We start from the raw sequence: 21,968 nt of genomic DNA on the forward strand, positions 1-21,968 counted from the left end.
GTGCGTTTACCGCGTCGACAAAAGTGGTGCCTCAATTTCCGCCTCATGACGTCATAAAAGTGTCACGCTGTCGCCCGCCGCGTTCCTAGCGGCGTCCCAACAGCTGTGGTGTATGTAGCAGACGCCTGTCCTGCTGCAGGTCGCTCTCCACTGTGACGGTCCACGGAAGCTTCGGCTGCCAGGAGTTGGGACGCCGCGACGACAGCGACACTAGCGTTCTCTCGTGCTTCTCGCCAGCATTTCTACGACCAACCGCCAGGATCGCGACATCCGACAGCGCGACACTCCGCCCTTTGTGACGTCATTTGTTGCCACTTCAGGGACCACCCTCGATGGATAAGCGGTATGCGGAGTGTGCAAGTTCGTCTGCTTCTTTTTCACAGGAATTGGGATGATGTCAGAACGCTAAGCTCTTATTGGCTGATTAAAAAAAAAAAAAAGAAAAAAAAAGGAATTAGTTGGTAAACCCCGAGGCATGTAGCATTGAGGTCTACCCACTGTCCTTTCAATCAAAACCAATCAGAGCTCGACGTCGTTCTGACGTCATTGCAACTCGTGCGCAGGAAGCGTACGACTTGCTCTCCGCATAAGACGCTAAACACGTCGGTCGGAGACGCGTTCCGGGCGCCGTCCTTATACTAAAGCTCTCTAATGTAGTCGTTTAAAATAGCGTGCGCCGGTTTACCGAGGGCCCGGACCCTGGCAAAATGCGCCGTGACAGCACTACCCGAATGTAAGATGGAACGCTGACACGCCCGTCCTGGTGTCCGACCGTCACCTCCTAATGACTCTATGGCGGCCCCGTCTGTCGTCTGTGACGAGCGCCGAGCCGACAGGGAGGACGTGGGGAGACGGATTTCTCGTGCGTGTGTCTTCGAGGGGGTGCCGCCATGGAGAGGCGGCAAAAGGGTTGGGCACCCATCGCTCTGTGCCGTGCTATACAGCGGCCCGGTTTTAGATCGCCGTCCTGGCCGCCGGCACGGGAGGGTCGAAGGCTCGGATCGGGGTCGAGGGATCTCACTTCCGGGACCCGCCTCTGCTCGAGAGCCGCTTCGGGACCCCGGGGTTGAAGCTCCGCGCTTGAAGCTCCGGACACTTTGTGTGATTATACTCGGCTCGACGTCGTGTATGGCTTGTGGGAGGGGTGCGTCAATATTTAGATGCCCGCCTGATCACTCTGAGACTTGTTACATCGAGAACACGCCCTGTTAGCGTGTCGCGGGAGGAAGACGGTGTTTTTGTCTTTATTTTGTTTCTATTTATAGCGCATCCAGCCGCGAGGCCAGGGAAGAAGTGGTACAAATACTCTCAATACAAACAACGTTCATATTGAGAGTAACACAGAAAGTAACAAGTAAAAGTAAGTAGTAACACAGAAAGGTTTCAGTTTTACTCGTGAAAGACATGGCAATATTACTCTTTACAGGAAGTGTATTCCTTGGGAGACATGTATGTCTGACAACAATAATATATATATATATATATATATATATATATATATATATATATATATATATATATATATATATATATATGGAGGGCTTGAAATGGACCTGTTGAGTGCCAGTATGGCTCCATATGCAAATCGCGTTTAGATATAGCCATCATAGGCTTAGTTACCGTATCTTGACGTTGGAAGCTAAAGGGGCAGGGTTGCAACCTCGTACGTTGTTAATTTCTAACCCTGGAGCGTGGTGGGGAGGTACGGGGCAAACGCTAACACGAAGCTCCAGCGTCCTCGTTCACTCTCCAGGGTTGTTATGCCTGCGTTGAAACGTGCTCGCATTTATACTAGCTTTAACTGTAACCTCGCGCTGACGTGGAACGACTTTGCGGCAGACGTTCGTTCTGTTTGTTTTTCGTTCTCGTACTTTCGATTGTACTTTCTCTCTCTCGCGGCCGGCCCGATGCCAGCTGGAGCTCCCTACTGCTGAATTTTCAGCACTCTACGGAGCTTTAGTAGAAAATTCAGACTGAGTGGTGTATTTTGGACACCACCTACTGATTGCCAGCGCGAGTCACGTGTTGCGCGCCTGTGCTGTGCCAACGTTCGACTGAAAGCCGTGTTCCGACTGTTTCAGTACGAGTTCCAGCAGAACGCTGAACCCGCGGCAATCGCTTCCAATATGTCAGCCATAGATGGCGTAGAAAATTTAGCACTCCGGCTTCGTTATCGAGGACGGCGTTATGTGGGGTTCGGACCGTCGGTGGTCCCAATCATCGGGGAATTTCTCGGGTGTTAATTAATAAGGGTGACACATTCTCTAACTCTGCAGAAAGACACGCTCACATTAATAGGGGAGATGAAAATAAATGGTATCGTGGGTAGTTCGTTTCTCTTTTTGCGGCGCTGCACCGAATGTTCTCTTCACTTTCAGGGCATTGCGCTTCGAAGCTGAAAAAGAAAAAAAAAAAAAAAAAAGTAGTGGAAAGTAACGTCCTCGTGTTTTGTGGGCCGCCGTCACCTGCAAACTGGGACATGGAGGCGACAGCAAACGGAGAGCTCGGCGCAAGGTCGCTGTTGGCATCGTCTCACCGCAAAACTATGCCGTTGTTGTGGAAGCGCACGGCAGCGAGTGTTGAGCGAGCGCGTATATACGCCTTGCAGTGCAGCACGCGCGCTGTTCGCCTCCGTCAGCAATTGCTGATTCAGCGCGCGCTTCCGCTGCTCTTGTTATGGCGTACAGTCCAGCCCAAACAAGCCAGGTTTCAGTGTTCGTTGCTTGAAATCGGTGCTGCTAGTTGTCTGCAGCTTTGACTGAAATCGCAGACAATCCGGTACAGAGGAGGACGATGTCGCCGGATCGCTTCCTAAAACTGCATCTAAAGATCCGGAAGGCTCATTTTTTTAAATCATCCCAACTATTGTCGGTTTCGTCCGCTATTCACAAAGCACCAAAATGGCGGCCACCATAAGATCGTGTTTCCGACGGTGATCGCGTCGTGTTGCCGACGGTGGCATTCGCTGGCGGTCATAGTTTAGTCCGTTCCTGCTCAGCGTGAGCTTACGATTAGCTTCCTCGACGCTCCTGCAGTACGTGCATTGCACACCGCCAAAGTGGTAGTCCTTCTCAGATGATAAGTAAGGGCTCGTTCTGGGCCTACGTTCATCGTGCAAAACTCGCTTTTCGGAATCTATTAATATTTCCAGGTATCTGATATCTAAGAAGCAAAGCAGTCAAGCAGCCGTAGCATCTTACCTGGCTGATCACAACTGCTCTTGCGACTAGGCCATTCGTACGTTTTGCTGTACCGCGGTACAAAGTTTGCGTCACACGTTGACCGTACAGCTAGTCCCAAGGGTTGCCATCGTGCTCGAGCCTGTAGTTGCGGTTTTGTCGTAAGCCCCCGAAAGAAACCTTTGAGGTAGGATATCTACACACCTACACAAAACATCGAGAGAAAAATAAAAGATATTTCGTATAATTCAGGGGCACCTTGTTCACTATAAGAACCGTCGTGACCCTAAAATCGAGAAAACATACCGAAATTCTACTTTAAGGGGAACTCCCCAAGGGGGAACAGATGTACGCAACAATAAATTGACTTCCATCTGAAACGGAGCGCCACTCGCGCCAGCGACTGATGCGCCTCTACAGAAAACTTACTTCAAAACTCTGTCGAGGCTCTCTTTGAGGGAAGGAGCCCCACCTCCTCATCCGTTCTGCGCGTTACGAAAAGCTCCGACCAAATAGGAAGGCTGTGCGCCGCAACAGCGCGAGACCGAAACCCCGCGTTTGCGTTTCGTCGGCGCCCGCGCGGCAGTTCGAAGACTCCTCAAACCTCGCTTCCTTCCACCCAGCGGGAGGGCGCATTCCGTTTTAGACCGGAGCCTCCGACAAACAGCGGCACCCCCCAAAATAACCGCGAACGAGCACCCCTTTCTCGCTTCTGCTCTGCTCGTCTAGAGGGCGCTCTCCGACAGCCTCTCCCCGGTGTTCAAACCCGGGTTCCCGTCGACCGCTTTCCTTTTGCGAGCTCGCGGCAGCGGGGGAGGCCGTCTCGAGACCGACGCGTCGGCGTCTTCTGCCCTCCCGTCGTCTCTCCTGCCGTTTCCACCCCCTCGTAGTGTTCGATCGTCTTTCCTTTTAGTTGTAGACTCCTTCACGCCGTGCTTCTTTTAGTCGTACTCCTCCACGTCGTGTTCACCTGTCCCGTTCGTCGCATCCCTTCTGCTGGTGACGCTTTCACGTCGTCGGGAGGTGTCGAACTTGAGCGGTGTCGGATCTTGTGCGGTGCGTATATGTGCTAAATCCGTCTCTTGGCGTTGTGTGTGTGTGCGCGCGAGGCATCGGTCGGCGAGAAACGCTGGCGCGACAAAAGGGTGCGGTGTGACGTAGTCCCCCCGTGAATTACGTGGTTGATTTGATTGGGTGCGATGGATGTAGTTGTGGGATCTTTGCTCTAGTAGTACAGAGCGAAGGGGAAATGGTTTTGTGCAAACAAGGCGTGTAGATAGTAATACCAATAATGCTTACTTTCTATCAACTGCAAGAAAACGCTCGCAAATAATTTTCGCGGCTGTTTTTCGCCTGTGCGCGGTGAGCATGTTTTTCTTCCCGAAGGCGGTCGGAATTCTGTAGTGCGTAGTAAGTAAGGAAAAAATAATTATGCGGTAGTTTTTTGTTCTTTTTTTTTTAACCTTTTTTATGAGTTTTTGCCTGCCGCTCAATCTTAGCGTATTAAGGTTTTTATGGAGAGCTCAGAGCTCGCATTATACTTCTTTGATACGAGTGCTCATGTTGCAACCACAATTTCCTCGTGCTTGAACGTATTCATGCCTTGTTCACGCTCCTTTTTTTTTTGTGTGTGTGCGCGCTTCAAACGACAGCTTGGGTGGACATGGTAACCCTGAAGCCGGGGGACAGCTTGGGTTCTTTGGCCGGGACTTTTTAACATGTTATTCTTAAGAAAATGCTTTTCTCTTTTCTTTTTTTTTTAGCTGTTGTCCTGAACATGAACCGCCTTTGTGTTTCAAGTAGGAAAAGATTGTTTACGAGTTCCTTCTAAGTTGGGACATTAGTTTCTTCAGGACCAAATCGTCTTTTCTTCTTTCTTTTTTTTTTTTAGTTGTTCGGTCATTATTAATTTTATCGGCGTTTATCTTTCCTGATTTCGAACTCGTTCATGCTCAATAGCGTAATCGACGTTCAAGATAATAAAATATAGCGTAGTAGATTTTTGCCAAACTACAAGCATAATGAACACTCTGGGAACTCACGTACACTTGCTTCACGCGCCTGCATTATTTGCGTGAAAGCTTCGAAGTGAATGCCCAAAATAAGGCATTCACGAACAAGCGCTCAAAAAATCTGTTTGCGATCGCGCGCGCGCGCGCGCCAAGTGATTTTTTGTTTTTGAACAGTTATTGAGGTTGCTTTAGACGCGAGCACGTGCAGTGCCTTTGTGGAGGGACACGCCCCCAATGATGACCGAAACCAAGAGACGCCATTGGGCGAAAAGGAGAGCTGACCAATAGCGTCTCTTTGTTTTGGTCAGCGGTGAGGGGTGTCCCTCCACCGATGGAGTTGCTTCTGGAGGCGTCATGTCGCCTCCAGAAGCTTCCGGCCTCCACGAGTCTCAGTATGCCCCTGGATGATTGGGTAATTTTTCAGAACGTGTATAGTTTAGCGCAGCAGGGTTTCTATTAATAACCGCCAATTCTACATACACAGTGTATTTGATCGCATCTCGGTTGCACGAATGTTCGTGCAGCGGTTAGCACCAGTCAAAGCCACCGACTTGCGCTTGTAGCCTTTGTGGCTAGTTTAAGTTTTTGTAATTCAAAACTTGCGTTGACTTTTCTTTTTTTATGCAAAAAATTTGCGTTTTTACGCAACTGCTTTCAAATCTAGTCTGGCTACTGTGGGTGTGGAAAGGCTTTGATTATAGGCAAATATTGCAAGCGCGTGCACGATTTAGCGAGGCTCGAAGATGAGACTATGCACGCAGACCGCAAAATGGGAGCGCCCCCAGACCGCACGTGTAGACGTGTCAGGCACGTAGTCAGGGGGGGGGGGGGGGGTCCATGGGGCGCGCCCCCCTCCCCCCCGTAATCTTCCATTTTGCTGGGACCTCCAGTCCCCCCTCCCCCTCACACAGCATTTGGTCATGGGCGCCCCCCCCCCCCCCCCCCCCTCCCCTCCCTCCCGAAACAAAATACTGGCTAAGTGCCTGAGACGTGCGTATGTATATCCCACCGTTGGCGAATTGAGACATAGCCTCCTCATTGAGAGTGCGATTTCAAGTCCCATTGTCGGGCTTCCACGCACGTGCAGCATTTATTTTGGCGGTTGAAGTTGTTTCCGCCGTTTCCCTTTCTCGATATGCGCCTCGTTTGCCCTGGCTGACGTTGCCGTGTCTGTTTGCTCCGCAGTGAGATGGAGAAGAACGGCGCCAACGCCAAGGGTTTTCTCACCGAGGCCACGTGTCCGGTGAAAGTGACCGTCAGGACCGACCCCATCGCCGACCACTACAACGTCGAGCCCAGACCCTTCGCAAGGTGAGCTTCTGCGCTGGTGCACATACCTCGTGTATAGCAACATAAAGCAACTCGGTTCCCTCGTAAGCAGCGCCTGCATTCGGACCCTTGGTCATTCCTCTGCAACGACACTCCGTTTAGTGTGCGGTGTACGGGTTAAGGTTTCGAACTGTTGGCGCCGTCCACTTGACTAAGAGTCACGGAGAGCTCTACGGAGAGAAACTGAAGGAGGGAAGGATATGAGAGCGTGCGGTGGACGTCAGAGCGCCGAGAGCCCTGATTGGAGGGACTAGTGGGTAGACGCTAAGGCCTTAGCGCCTCTCTAGCCTTCGTCTCCCTCCAATCAAAGCGAACAATGAGCGTCGTCGCCCCTCGCGCACCCGCAGGTGCATCTGACGTGTCTCCAGTCTCCGACCAAAGTTCATTGTTCTTCTCCTCTGACGAATCCTGTGAATAGGGATGCCGTTCAGTTGGACTGACCGCAACGTAAACCTTCTAGCTTCAACGAACTGGAGTTGTGCGGGCTCCGAATGCGGTCTCGCAATCGAGGCATCACGGAAGGCGGAGGACTATACGCAATTCATACAGCACAACTGAAAGCCGCTTCTATCGTACTGCTAGAAGACATCCGTCGATCGAGTGTCTCCGCGGCAGAGGCCGAGCTGGACGTCTCAAGATGGGGTGGGCTCAAAACGCCCAAGGGCAACCGCTTCTTGCTGAGTCATGGATAACGTTTCCCGGAAAAGGAAGAGAAAGCCGCTTCTTTCAAATTACGATGTCGGTACAATCTTTCCGCTCTCGTCTGACGTTTCTTTCCCCTTCTTTTCTCCAGTTTACGTTGGTTTTCAGTTTGCGGAGAGCCAGGCTTTTTCCCTCGTGACCCACTTTTAGCCTCACGCCATCCCGCCTCGGCGTCGTTCATTTACATCGCAACATTGTATGGGTGTATAATGGCCAGCCGTTTAGCCGATCCGCCAAGTCCGCTTCCTCGAATTGTGGACCTTGTGGACTCGACAAAGGTCGACGGATCGTGCCACGCGCGAGCTAAAACCACACCAGCGGCAGTTCCGGTTGGTAAGCGGGCCTCGTGCATCAAAATACTCGTTATTACGCGTGTTGCGAACTTTCGTCTGACTGCGAAGTTCGATTGGTTCAGCAAACCTTCGAACGTTTAGCAAAGTTCGACGAAGTTCGTCTTTTGGACAGTCGAACTTCAGTCAAACTTCATTCGGTCTACGGTCCAACTGCAATCGATTCACAGTCGAACTTCAGTCGAACTTAGTCAAAGTCGAACCTTGACAGGTTCGCCCAGTCCTCGTTGTCGACCTTGCCGCGCAAACCACGGTTATTTTCCGTGTGTACCCTTCGCGTGACCGTTTTCGCATTGCACTCTCCGAAACTGTGTCAAGGCAAGGCCCGTCCGTATCTTGTCAGTGACGGGGCAGTGCATCGATAGGGACGGCTCGGCGCACGAGCTCCCTGCATTTAGTGTCATCTCGGGGAAACAGGCCGGGGGCCGTAATGCAAACAGTGCCTATTCGACTTCTCTATTATGGTGGTTTATACTAACCTACGATTTGCACTACTCGACAGTAGCCTGGGATTGATACCTCGATATACGAATATTCACTGACGCGAACAAGCCAATGAGCTATTTAAGAACCGGTTCTTCTCCTCACTCTTCATTTGTTTATTTTTTTTTTTCCTGCAGTACATGCAGAACGGACTCTATCATCTCTTTCACTTTCACCATCTTCATCTCCTCAATCCTACCTCTTTCGTTTTTCTAAACTGTTGTCCCTTTCTTTTTTTTTTTTTTTTTTTACGAAGGCAACAACTTTGCTTTGCGGCCTTGCGGAGGCGTGTCAGCATCGCATTTTCTTATTGTTTGGCACTGCGCTGATTCAGAAGCAGCGCTTTCTCGCATGGGCGTATATACCGCCCTACATTACGGCCTTATTTATGCTGCAGCGTCGACCTTTGAGTTTTTTCTGCCGATCGGTTTCGGCTACATGGGGCTCGCAAGTTCAAGCACGAGAACGAAGCTCCGCGTATTAAATGCCAGGTCTGCACGAACGCTCGCTTCAAGGACTCGTGTATGTGTACCGCATTGCAGAGGATGCGGTACGCGAGCCCACAAATCCCATGCCCCTGTCTCCTCGGCGTGCGTGTAGATTATTTGCGAACGAACTCCTCGTTTCATCGCGCACTTGCGACTTTTTTTTCCGGTTCATCGATGTTTTTCGAATCATGGTCACTCAGTAAGAGAATCGTGGTAATAAAAAACTAAGCTCGCAGTAACTTTTTTTTTTCGCAATATATTTAATAATGCAGGGATTAGTTGAAACTAGCGAAATGACTACATATTGGTGGGGCATCCCCTGTAAAGTCCCTCTATAGTATAGAGGGACCTTAATCCCCTGGCGCCAGATGCGCCACCTGACGGCAGTGCGCCGACACGACGGCATCAGTGTGGGAACCCTGGGCCCGCCTTAGCAGGGATTGGCTATCAGACGATGATATAGACGCAGGAGCAAGATGGCGGCGCCCAGAGGCCGTATACTTTCGTACATCTATGTTGGAATGCATTCTAACATGCACGCTTCATACAAACAACATACGCGCATCATATAGCATACACCTCATACATCATACAGGCTTCATGCAACATGCACGCGCCTCAACATTGCAACATACAGCATACGCCGTGCGTTGGAATGCTGACGCGTGGGCAGCTTCTGCGGGTTTCGGGGAATCCGAGGCGATATGGAAGCGGGCAGGTGTTTACGGACGAGTCCATTTCTTCACACGCTATCTCGTGGCGAATTATGTTGCGGGTATAAGAATCGATTATTATTGTGTCGCCTAGTGTTTGGCGATGGAGGGACGGTGTCCTTGGAGTCGCTGTCGCACTGCGCGCACATCGTGCAAAGGACAACACGGAGTTTCTCTACAGACACGATGACAGAATTGTCATCGTGTTCGAAGCACGTTTGCCTCATACATACATGTATGCTTCGAACATCTCTGAACATTAGGACCTTTACACAATGAAGAAACACGCTTTAGACAGTGTCTGCAGACTGTCTTTTGGATGGATAGATGAAAATGACTATACACTTTGTAACGGGCGGTAGCTTGTGCCACCTAGCCTAACTTTAAAAAGACGAAAACATACAATTCGTCCTGCCCTTCTAAGCCAAGATCTGTTTTGTATGATGTATGAACAGTGTGACCGCTACTCTAGGCTGCCGCTTGTTTTTTCTCCAAAAGTCTTTTCGGTGAATGTTTCATGTTGTTCCTCGATTTTTTTTTTTTAGGTGTTTAGGAGGACATACTTGCGCTTGGCTGTAGTGGGGGAAGGGCGTTCGCCGTAAATGCCGTTTGGTTCGTCCCATTCCCGTTCGATAAGAGAAACTGTATATATACTGGCCAACGCTGTGTCTCTTTAGGACCGTTTCTCCGAGAGCCTCTTCTTTCATCTCTCTCTCGATGAGAAATCGGAGAGCGGTATTTTGCTCTCCTGTTCTCTCCCGACAGAGATAGCAAGAACGGGTCCTTGGAAAAAAGTCTGTTTCAATCGACCCGGCATGAGATCACCTCTATCAACAACAAACAAACAAAAGTTCTAAAGACTTCTAAAGAAGAAGCAAACGGAGAGAAAGGCAAAATTAGGGCGAGTGTCCTTGACCTTGGAACCGTTCGCTCGGGTTGTGCTGCGGAGATGGCTTATCGACCCTGGCCGTGGAGGCAGCGGCGGCGCCGAAAACAAATGCCGCAAACGCAAAAAAGGAAACCTAAAACTCCGTTGCTATAGCGCGCTGATAAAAAGGACGGGATAAAGTTGGTTCGGCGTTTCACGCGGAGGCCGCACGGAGCGAAATTCCGCCGTTCAGTAGGCGGTGTTACCCTGCTTCCGTTTACAGTGGACCACGGAGGACGCTATGGGCGTCATCGAAGCCAATCCAATGCCATATGAGCGTCACGTGTTCTTCGCGAGGGCGCAGCGATGCGCCGGGCGCTGCATCACGTGGTATTTCCTGGTGGGTGTTGGTAGCGTCCGTTGCGGTCCATCCTAAGGTGAAACCTGGGAGGATAGCGGGTACAACGAAGACGAGACTTTTGGGCTGTGTGCGCCACTTTGCCGTGACCTGGGTACGGATGGGTAGAGGGGTAGGGACGTGCCGAGAAGTAGAGGAGAGAACGAACGTTTCTTTTTTTTTTGTTTTCTTAGAAGTTGTCTATGGGACGCGAAGGGGGTAATCTACCTTAAAATCGAATAGTGCGAATGAGCGATGTGAGAGAGCTATTTATGTGTCTATTTTGCCGTCGGGGCGAGTGTGATGGAAGGGAGTAGAAAAATATAAACTAGGAAAACAAATACAATAGTGACTCAAAGTATTCCGTAGTTAATAAGCAACAGTGGGAACAAACTATACGATAGTTCAGAAAGATTTAAAACAAGGTATGCAGTATTGCTAAATAACAGTGGGAACAAACTAGTAGTTCAGAAATATTAGGTAATCCACAGGAAAGCATGACTCGACCTACCCTGTTGATGACTTCGCACATTTCTTTTTTGAGCGTTAAGTTTAATGAATCTTGGATTGACAGCTCTAGCCGAGCTCTTTCCAGGGTTTCCCCGGAAAACCTTCACCGACGTTTCGTTTTATTAGCTTTCAACCGACAGTTAGCTACACTGCAAGAGGAAATCGACATCGGCCTGAAGTTCTCGTCGCTTAGTCTCCGCTCTCCTCCAAGGTTGTCTGGGACGGAAATTTAGTTCCTCGTGTTTTATTTAATTTGTTTTTCGTTGAGCTCTACACGTGGATTCCTTTTCCGTTGTCGACATGGCAGATTTTTTCCCTCCAAACGATAAGAAAAAAAGAAAGAGGCGGAAGGCGATACCCATATATTCTGAATCTTGGCAGTGGGTGCTTTTAAATGTATTAAAAAGCTTTAAATATATAAAACATTTATAGGGCGATCAGTTTCGTGTTCGCGTTTGGGATGTAGCCTTATGTTACACAGTGACGTAAGAGGACACCATGACGTCACGTAAGAGTGTAAATGCCATGGATTTAAAAGCGCCTTTGGGGTATACCAAAGAGACAAGCAGTTTTGTTGTTCTTTCAGGCGGTTACTATGTGTTCTGCAAGTCTCCTCCCATACGTTTCGTGTCGGCGTGCAAAAGAAAACTGACAGTTCGGTGTCGAAACTCGAGCGCACGGCTACATGGGGCTTGTGCTGGGACGTTGCCACACCCGGAGGACGCAGAACAAACAAGCTCTGGAATGCGACTCGCGTCCCCTTCTCGAATACTGTGTCGCCCGGAACGTGGCGCTTACATGGTTAGCCGACCGTGTTGGGCAACCGTTCCACATAAAATACAGACACGACGGACAAGGCAGGGGGTCACTAAAAGTAGCCGTCGAAACCTATAGTTAGGACTCTCGGATGGGTTTGGTGTCGTAGATGGTACGAACAGAGCTGCGAAAGTAACTACGGAACGTTATTAAGTTCAAGTTACCGAGATCGACGCGGTCGTTGCTTTCCGTCGTGCTTTTGCTGCGCGTGCACGCTCGAGTCTCACGAGACGCCGTAGCAGCATCCTCGAGGGTGGACAGCTCGCGCTGGAGCCGAGGCAACGGAAAGACCTCCGTGCCGTTCGCGTCCCGCCCATGACCATAGTGATAAATGACCACATTTACAAAGACCACACACCTCAGACGACGTTCGGCCCAATCGAAAATAGCGAGAGCTTGAAATCAGGCGCCGTCATTTAGCGGGGGCAGACCGAGTTCACTGCATGGTGAGCATCGTCGGGTACCGCGCGATACAAACGGGTCACTCTAAATTTAAGGCTCTCGGAGAACAAAGAGAAGAGTTGAGGTGTTCGGCAACCGAGTTCGTGTGTGTTTTTGTGCGCCACCGTGTCGAGGGGACTTCCTCTATTCTCCTTTGCCTTATTCTTTTGTTGTTCGCCTCTCATTGGCTCTGGGCCCGCGCTATTTCTCGTCTTGTCGTCTGCCTGGTTGTTTAGACTGGCTGCCTCGCGTTTGCCGTCTTCAATTTCCGCCTGTTCCATCACCTTCACGCGCAGTCTGGTCTGGGAATCTCGGTGTCGTTCTAGCGGCGATGTTGCTATTTTGAAGCTGGACAAAGGATCCCTATTTTGTGTGTAATGGCGTCCCTTACGACGGACCGAAGGGATCTTATCACTCGAGAAAAGGCTAGGAACAGCACGTCGTCGCTTTGCAACTTCTATTATTGTGCAATGGGAAAATCAGTACCTATCTGGATGTATTCGAGTGCGCGTTAGTCGTCTGTAAATATGTACAAAACGCGACGCAACAGGAACAGTGCGTTGCCGGTCTTTCTGCTCCTTTCTGCGAAGCGGGTCCCTATCGTTTAGTCGAAACATGTTTCGTAAACAACTTTTCATGGACACACGTTTTGTTGACATTAACGTTTCATCGACACTTGTAACGCGAATCGCACGCTGTAGGGTGGGCCACACACGTGGCCCAACCGTACAGAAAAAAAACCTAATGTGACCTGTCGGTGAAACGATCTGCCGACGAAACATCGCGTGTCGATGAAACGTCGTTCGACGAACTGGTTGCCACCTCTGAAAAACTACCAACCAAGAATAGACCGATCTCACCAGCCAGTTTGACTACGCCACCGCTGCCGCAATGCATCAAGGGATCTTTAGTCTTTCTGCACGTGCGACAACCTCGCTGGAGCTCTGCGCGTGTGGAGCATGAGGCGGCATGAGCCGTCTTATGCACTGCTGCCTGTCTCCTGCGAACTAAGGTTATGGCGGCGTCACGCATGCGCCGAATGCTTGCTGAGATCGATCTATTCGGAGAAGCGACGCCGTCGTGACTCTGTGAGCTGCAACACTCGATCCGAAATTTTTCTACGCCTGCCGGTGCCACAGAGTATCTATTTCGTATACCCCGACGTGCCAAACGTATTTCAAAGAGCGGGTGCTAAAGTCGGGTTTGCATCCGTAGCATGGACCAGAGCTTCTTTAAAAATTGAGCCATGCTAAAGAAATACGGAGTACGTAACGCGTTATTAGTAACGGGTTACTTCTAGCTAGTTATATATTTTGGTAACGAGTAACGTATTTAGTAACTTCTTTTTTTAGAAAAGGAACGAGTAACGTACTTACTTTTAAGGTCATGTATCGAGTAACGGTATTTCGTTACTTTTGAGGAGTAACGCGTTCAACAACGTTTAAACAGCCTCGTTTTAATTCTGACCTGAGTATGCGTCTATTACGACAAAGACAGATAGAGCGCCCGAAAAACAACTAAACAGCATGACAGTATTGCAACGAAAATGCCCGATTCCCAGTAAAGCGACAAACAGAAACAAGACAGTGACAAGCCTCAAACCAGCTTCTTTCGCGATTTGACAGGCTTGTAGCGGAGGCATGCGGTTTGGAGATGCTCGTTTTAGCGAACGCCGTTTTACCGACCCCGGTTTATCGAACGCCTTTAAAGAGAACCCAGTTTAGAGAACATGGCGGTGAGCCTCCTTTTAGCGAATTCGGCTGCCGCGAAGCGGCGTGTGCGGGTAAATCGGGTGAGTTAACATTTTTTTAATCAGCCGCCGCAGACTGCTGCCGCGAAGCGGCGGGAACGCAGCGGGGGACATGGCTTAACACGCGCACCAGTGATACACGCGAAAAGTAGGACAGCCTTTTTTTTTTTTAAACGTCTCCTTTTCGATAAACGGCGTTTCTCTAAACTGTTGCTCTGCTTTCTCTAAACCGTGCTTCGATAAAACGTGCCCATTCTCTAAAACGTGCTTCGATAAAATGGCATTCGATCAACCGTAGTAAAGCCGCTTTGTACAATAAAGGAGGCTGTGCTCAAACACGAGCATCATGCACACGAGGCTCTCTTTGGCAGGCTTCCAATCACTCGTGCTCACTTCACCAACACCGAACGACTAAACGCCTGCCAAAGGTACCATTGGGAGCATGCTGCATGTGTTGGAGCCTAGTCCGTGGAGCGACCCGGAGGTTGCTAAAGCAACCTCCGGGTCGCTCTAGCACTCCGGAGGTTCCTAATACGGAAAGGCACGGTTCTTATTGTCAACTTGGAGCTTCAGAAGCAAAGAGAACAAAAGAGAGAGAGAGAGGAAAATTTCAGATTCACCGGCTCTTCCTAAAGCAGAACGCTGCCGTTTCTTCGAGCGCGTCAGTAGAACGACGCTTCCGTGTCGCTGAAGATGTATTCTCGATGAATCGGGGAAACGTAACTGATGAGAACTTCGAGAGGCAGCTACCGCTTAAATGCAACTAGTGAAAAGAAAAACAATAAACCTCGAAACAGAAGCAGTTGTTTATTTGGTCGTCAAAGTAAAACGAGAAAGCAACTCGCTACTTTTGAGGTACAGTAGCGTGTTTCTTTTGAGAATCAGTAAGAAGTAACGTATTTAACTTTTTTTGTCGAGTAACTGTATTTGGTGACTTTTTATTTATTTATTTTTTATTTCTTGAGAAAGGGGGGGGGGGGGGGGGATGTGTACATGTCTGGTACGTGCCGCGTCCTCGTGCAGCCGCGCGACAGAGATCTTGGCTTGTCTCGACGCGCCTCGACATGATCTTACCTGCGCTGCCGGAGAGACATCTATTGCCGCGATTCGCCTCGCTCTCACGTCGCTGAACGTTCCGTCTCTCCGCTGTTCCGCGACGTTGCGTGCCGATGAAATTGGGCGTGTATCGTCGTCTAACCTGTCCGTCTCCTATCTCCTTGCAAGGGAGAGAGCTTATTTCGACACGCTTGTTTTTTTGCGAGGCCGCCCCCTTTTACGTTCCGCGCCGCGGCCATTAGTTGTTTTTCAATCACGCCGAATCGCAGCGGGCGCCCACGGCAGAGATACTATTTTCGACCTCCGACTTTCTTTTATCCCATTTTTTTTTTTAATTCTTCGCCGCCTTTCAAGGCCGTATATGTGTGCATGCGCTGAAAACACGAACAAATAGAAATGCGCGTAACTCGAAAGGAAAGGTAAGCATGCGTATCGATTAAAGCGATAAAAAATAAACGGTAGAGAGGAATGGCATGACTTACGCAATAAAACCAGAAAACACACACACATACACACGCATGCATATGCGCCCTTGCGCACGCACACGCACTCTCAAAAACATGGGATCCGCAGCGCGGACGAAAAAGGTGGAGATTATTTATTATCGAATCCGTCTCAATTACAGCCGAGGTTTGACCTTTTCGCTGGCTGACCCTTTCCTTCTTGCTGGCGCGCAGGTGTTCGGTTGCGCAACAATGCCTTCATCCGGGGAACGCGTATGCGCCCCCTCGAAGCCCTTTAATGGTTCCCTCGGCTGTGCATTACCCGCCGCCTCAAGGTCCCTTCATTCTGTCGGCTGGTTTTCTATATATGTTTATTGGCCCATAGTGTTCGCTGACCTGCGCGCTTATTCTGTATTTTTCATTTGCTTACTTCTTTGTTTTGTTTTATTGTTTGCCCCGTGAGATTCGAAGAGGCGACGCTATTGAGACTGAGAGAGAGGGTAGGTTTAAGTGCCCTTGATACGGGAGTAGCCACATCCTTTGATAAAAGCCGCCACTCCCCGCACCTCCGCCGCTCCCGATGCGTTGGGTGAGACGCGTGCAATATATGTAGCCGATGGTATACGAGCGTTTTGGGGGCTACCCAATTCTCGTCGCTGTAGCTGACTGGCTGTCCGCGGGTAGCTATGGTCATTAGCGAGCACCGTTTAGGAAAAGGAGGTTATGCTAGCCTTGCTCTCGTGCTTTTTTGAAAATGTCGTTTTCACGACCTGGTTGACGCACGCAGTCAAGGGATCGCCTATGTGATGCTTGTTTTTGCTCGCCTATCTTGTGGTATAGGCCCTTTTGAAAACCCCGTGACGCAACACTGGCGGTCGCCTTTTCTTGGCTCTAGGGGGCGCAAGCTACCGCCCCTTATATGTATGTAAAAAAAGTACAACCGTTAGCATTTATCCATTTAGTGGATCATTGGCGCAGCAGCTACTAGACGGCGCGCATTGTCATAATTTAAGATCATAATTTAAACCCCGAGACAAGGAAGAATAAAATAAAGGATATGACGTAGTAAGAAAGAATAAAAAGAAAAAAAGAAAGAAAAGGGGGCTACGAAAGACGATGATTACTGACATATTGTATAGATGGCAGGAGTATTGCCCTAAAGGGGAGTACATATTAACCTTTACATGCGTTTGCACAGACCGTAGTGTTTGTTTGGAAGTTCGAAACAACTGTCGTGAAACATTTGGACTCTTGGTGCTGCCCCATACGGGCTCTCACAGAAAAGGGTTTCTGGAAGCAGCCATTTTAGGTGTTGGTGCGTTTAGTGCGTGCTTCCCTCTCTTAACAAGGCCGTAATATCACAACGCCGAACTGTTTTTTTTTTTTTTTTTTTTGGAATGGCCGTATAGCTTAAACAAAATATAAACTAAGATATTGCTGTCTCTTTAAAAGAATGCGATGTCGAAACCTCGCCTCTGCGAGTTTAGGTGTGACATTGAAAACATGATATATTCTCGCGCCGCTCTCTTCGCTGTCTTCACGAAGTGACACTTGAGCTCTCAGTGGAATATATGGCTTCGTCTCTGGATCTGGTTTTGACTCGCCTTTGTTTTGGCTTCGAGGATAAGTATCTCGCGAAGGGGAGGGAAGGCAGTCTCTCTCTCTCTCTCTCTCTGCGAGCGCGTGCCTTTGACTTTGACTTAGTTGCTCTTGGACCAGTGCCCGTGGAATTCTGTTTTAGTGGTTTCTCCAAAACGTCGCACGCAAGGAGTGGGCCGCGTGGGCGGCCTCTTTTTGTTTCATTAGTCGTTTGCTTTTTTCCCCAGGGGAAAGTGGTGTTTAAGAACAAGTTGCGAAAGAATGCAAAAAAAAAAAAAAAAAAAAACATACAACAAGCGCGTGTATTTCACCACAGACTTTACACACTTTACACTTTTTTTTTTTTTTATAATAAGCTGACAGAGGGAGGTGGAAGATTGAGAAATGTTTTATTCTATATCCTTTACTATTTTCGGGGGTTGGGGGGATCCAACTCGTACCTCATTTTGGAGTACGGAAATCTGATCGGTATCTCAACTACGCAGAAGTTGAATCGATACGAGCGTGTTGTGAATGAAATACTTTACTTTTAAAGAATAAAAACACGAAGGGCACAGAGTGGTCATCTGTCCGTGACCTCGTGTGACAAGGTGGCAGGTCGATCTGGTCAAGCTGCAAGACTAACTTTTTGTCTTAATTTCCCTCTGACTATGCAAAAAAAAAAAAAAAAAAAAAAGAACCGAGAAAAGAAAAGTTGTTTTCATTGCTTCTTATTTATTTTTTTTTTTTTCAAGGTGGAAGATATTTGTTTCCAGCGGCTCTTTTTTCGGATAGTTACCATCCTATGTTGATATTTATGTGGCATGAATCGATAAATGCTCTGTTGCCCACCTATGCCCGCTATTTGCACAAACAACGAAAGTTTTCTTGCGGACACAAAAGAAAAGCATTTCGACTCTTCAGAAACGCATGATTTTTTTGTCAGGTTTTGTTCAAGTGGAAGAAAAAGTTGGCAGTGTATTTCGCATGCGTATTTCGCCGTAACTGTCATTATTTGGCTGCTTGATTATCCGCGACGTAATTTTGCTGTCTACAAAAAAAAAAGTAAGTATGAACTTGGTAGAGAGGACACGTGATTCGCCACCGTCACCAGTGGAAAGACAATACGAGCAAAATTAATAATTAACATAAAAGTGGACGGGAGGCTCTTAAGCTAATGTAAAGATTTACCGTGCATTTGGTAAAAGTATCCCCGGATCGTGATTTTTTTTTTTTTTTTTCCTCCGGCTCGTGCAATAAATAACCAGCTTTGCCGGTGCTGGGTTTCCACTTCCCCTTGCACCTGCCACAGCAGCTGCGAGGCTCGCCGTATGTATGCATAGCGCGAAAGATGGAGTGGGTGTACAGGCGCAGACAAAAACAAAATGCCACAGTCGTTTACATAAACTCCATCGTCGATGGCACCTTCATCATGCAAGCGCGAAAGCCGACGCCTGCGTCGGGAAAGCAGCGTGACGCCGACCTCGCTGCCCGGCCCTGTAGCGCAACTGCCGAGACAAAATAGTGGGGAACTAAAACCTTTTTTGAAATTTCATAGAGCATCGTATACCGGTATGCGGTAGTGTATCGCTACCGCGTGGTGCACGCTAAAGACCCCAGGCTGGCGGTTGTACTGCACTGGCTGAATTCCTCGTCTACAGCTGAGTCACCAGGCGCCCATTGGCGCTGACCAACCTCCGGCTGTGTAAACATACACTGGTCTCCCTTGCTAACAAAGCTGTGAGCGCAGTTTGGCGAGGCCAGCGAGCCATTGCAGGGCGACAGCGGCAAGAGAGCACAAATACACAACACGATGAACATGGCTCTACTGTACTGAAGGTTTAGTGGTATCTAATAATTAAGTGAGTACTGAAACTTGGAACTTTGCTCTACTGTACTGGAACCTCAATGATTAGGGAGAGGTTGCCTTGCTGTACTAAGGCTGTAATGATTATCATAGGAAAACATTAACATTCTACATTTTAGAGTTGCAAAATTCACAAGATATGAATTCACTGTTCCAACGTAAGCTTGGTCGTTCACCGAAGTTTTGAAGTCATACGTAAGTTAAATAGGACATATGACTTGGGCAAGACGCGCATATTTCTTCATGTACCCTTTCATCACCTTTTCTTTCTGAAACAACGTATTGCATGCACCCATTCAGTTCCCTGCGTAACGCTGTTTTTCGTCTTTATACCTTCCAACAACAGAACACCCCCTGGTTTGCATATTGCCTGGTGTCTTGCTTCCACCTGAAGTGACCTTAGCATGCCGCAGAGAGCCGTCCTGCGGATATCCCCAAGGTGGCGGGTTCGAATCCCGGCCGGGATACCCACAGTCTGACGGAAGGTTATTACGGAGACGGCGCCGTGTAGCCGGGATTTTTGTTTGCTCGTCGAAACATCCCCCGCCCCCACAAACCCCGGTAGTCAAAATGAATCCTCAGTCCTTCACTGCAGGGGCGTGCCCACTGCCAAGTGCCTTTCCTTGGCTTAACACAAAAAAAAAAGGAAAAAAAAATGTTAACCTCAGTTTGCGACCGGCCAACCGCCCTTTCGTGGATAGCGGCAACGACATTGTGAGAACTGCCCAACTTAAAACGACGGGCTTGAAGAAGAAAAAAAAAAAAAGGGTGATTAAAAGGATCAGATGAACCCTCGATTTTAATGACCATCGCTTAAAACTGCCCTGAAAAAAAAAAAAAAAGAAACAACAACAAAGAACGTAAAAAGGTTGACAATAAATTTGTACTCCCGTTAGAGCTGTCGCCCGGAGGTACAAATCAGGCCACCGTACGCGATCTATACGTCTTGCCGCACTTTTTTTATACCCCGCTCCAGCTGACGATGGACCGCAGCGGGCGCTACGAGCCTTTCCAGCCAATCCGGCGCCGTGAAGGTGTCGCGTGACTACGCGTCCCGCGCGTCGCTACCGCGTACCTCTCTAAGATCACGTGACGCGCGCGCGACATTGGAGTGAGTTGGATGGCGCGTAGCATTCCCCGTGGTCCACGGTAAGCTGAAACGAGGTAGATACCTCGGGCCATTATACGTATACTCATCCGCGAGATTTGGGTCATCCGCGGCGGAGGTTCAAAAGTGTGCGAACTCGACGACGACGACGACGAGAAGGAAGTAACTCGGCGTAGAAGTCCGTGCTTATCTTTCTTTTTTAACGGCTACCGTGCGAAAGCGGCGCTGTTTGGGGGGACCCCAGTAAAGAACGACATTTACGGCTAAATCAACGACAATAAGGTGGTTGTCGACAGCGGCGGACAATGCGCGGTCGCGTGGCAGATGCAGGTCAGGCAAAAAGTACTTCGTGCGGACGTCCGCGATTTTACATATATATATGTTCTTCTTCTTCTTCTGTATGGCTGTGCTAGCGACGGGCAACGGGAACGGAAATAAAGGAAATATTGCGGTGCTCATATTTGTAGCGTGCAAGACACTTTTACCCATCTGTCACTCACTCAGTATTGTCCGTTCGCAAACCTAAAGGCGTCGGATAGCACATTAGGGCAGTTCCGCTCCGCCCGGTTTTGATTAGGACGGGCATTTTGTTTTCAGAGTTTGAGAGGTCTGTAATGTTTGAAATCTATCCGAACTTGAGAGGAACCTCTTGGGAGTCTCAAATGACGTCCTAGAAACTTCTGTTTGCCTTTGTACTTGATTGTTTACTAACGCGTGGATAGACCAATGCGCTACTCAGCCTAGTGGTGGAGGGGGAGGGACACAAACATTGTGAAAGGGTGGTACGCAAGAGGAGTAAAACAAATAAGTAAACTTTGATGCGGTTACGCGCCAAACCAATGCTGGGCATCTGGCACGACCGACCGAAGGTGTGCGGACTCATAGAACCCTGCTGAAGATCTTCTGACGCGCGGACGGAAGTTACAAGGTGCCTTCTCCGCTGCGTCTGTCAAATGTGTGGCCACGTAAACAGAGGAAATTTGAGTTCCGTGCGTAGCGGTGAACGGAGTCGGACAGACAGAAAACCGTGACCGATTTGATTTGCATGCCGCTGCCCTCCGCAAGAGGTCTGAACTCAGCTACGGCGGGAGGTTTGGTTTCTTAGTCGCCACGTTTTCTCTCTGCAAGTTCCGCGTATTTGTGATGTATGCACCCTTAAGAATGCGGCTATTTCCCAGATATATAGCGTATAGGCTGCGCTTGACGAACTTCCCCTTAATTCTCGTCGCACGACCGTGCATGACATCACAGGACGGTATCCAGTCGGCCTTAATTGCCTTTGATTTGCGCGACGGCATTAAAAGGACACCCACGTCACGCTTCTTTCGTTGCTTCATCTTCGTTCGTAGGTTTCTTGTTTTACTTTCTTTTTTATTTGGTCGCTCAGCGTTTCCGTATACAGTTCGATCGTTGATGTCCGAGTTCACTCGGCTGCGCGTCGATTACGTTGTCTGCGTGCGTGGTACATTCGCCCAATGGCTTCTTTTGGCGGAAGGGATTGCTGCCCAGACGGGAGCTTGTGTCCTGATCTTTCCAGGGTAACCTCTTATTGCGCTGGACATTTCCCTAACGCAATGCTTAACAACAACAACAACAACAACTTGCGTTTGTCTACAACATCTGCGTGGGCAGTGCGCATGCTCAGGAACCAGAGTCGCGTTAGATGAAATGTCTGCGCTCGTGCCTTGCCAACAGCGGCGCCACCGCAGCGTGGCACGACATCAGAGTGTTAAGTTGACGTACAAAGACGTCGAGAGCGTCGTTCTCTCTGCCGTTTTTTTTTTTTTAACCCTATCGACCCAAGACCTCCGCGATGGCAAGGACGTAGTTTTGAAGACTGCACAGCGGCCTATAGCATTGTAGAAGCTACCTACTTGG

At 49.1% G+C, this 21,968-nt stretch overlaps 1 protein-coding gene across 2 annotated transcripts in view; it reads left to right on the forward strand.

Annotated features, from left to right (window-relative positions):
• Positions 1-21,968, forward strand: part of LOC120838293 (serine/threonine-protein kinase 17A) — a 276,042-nt gene that overhangs the window by 54,046 nt on the left and 200,028 nt on the right. Inside the window, exons 1-2 of one of the 2 annotated variants that reach the window (XM_042294052.1) lie at positions 3,921-4,235; positions 6,377-6,502. In XM_042294052.1, the coding sequence (XP_042149986.1) occupies positions 6,381-6,502 (122 nt within the window). In that variant the 5' untranslated portion in view covers positions 3,921-4,235; positions 6,377-6,380. Of the gene's footprint in view, positions 1-3,920; positions 4,236-6,376; positions 6,503-21,968 lie in introns of those variants that run through there. The other variant, XM_042294051.1, reaches the window with a different exon arrangement.

Source organism: Ixodes scapularis, unplaced genomic scaffold, assembly GCF_016920785.2.
Source record: "Ixodes scapularis isolate PalLabHiFi unplaced genomic scaffold, ASM1692078v2 PGA_scaffold5__190_contigs__length_132052651, whole genome shotgun sequence".
Classification (NCBI taxonomy): domain Eukaryota; kingdom Metazoa; phylum Arthropoda; class Arachnida; order Ixodida; family Ixodidae; genus Ixodes; species Ixodes scapularis.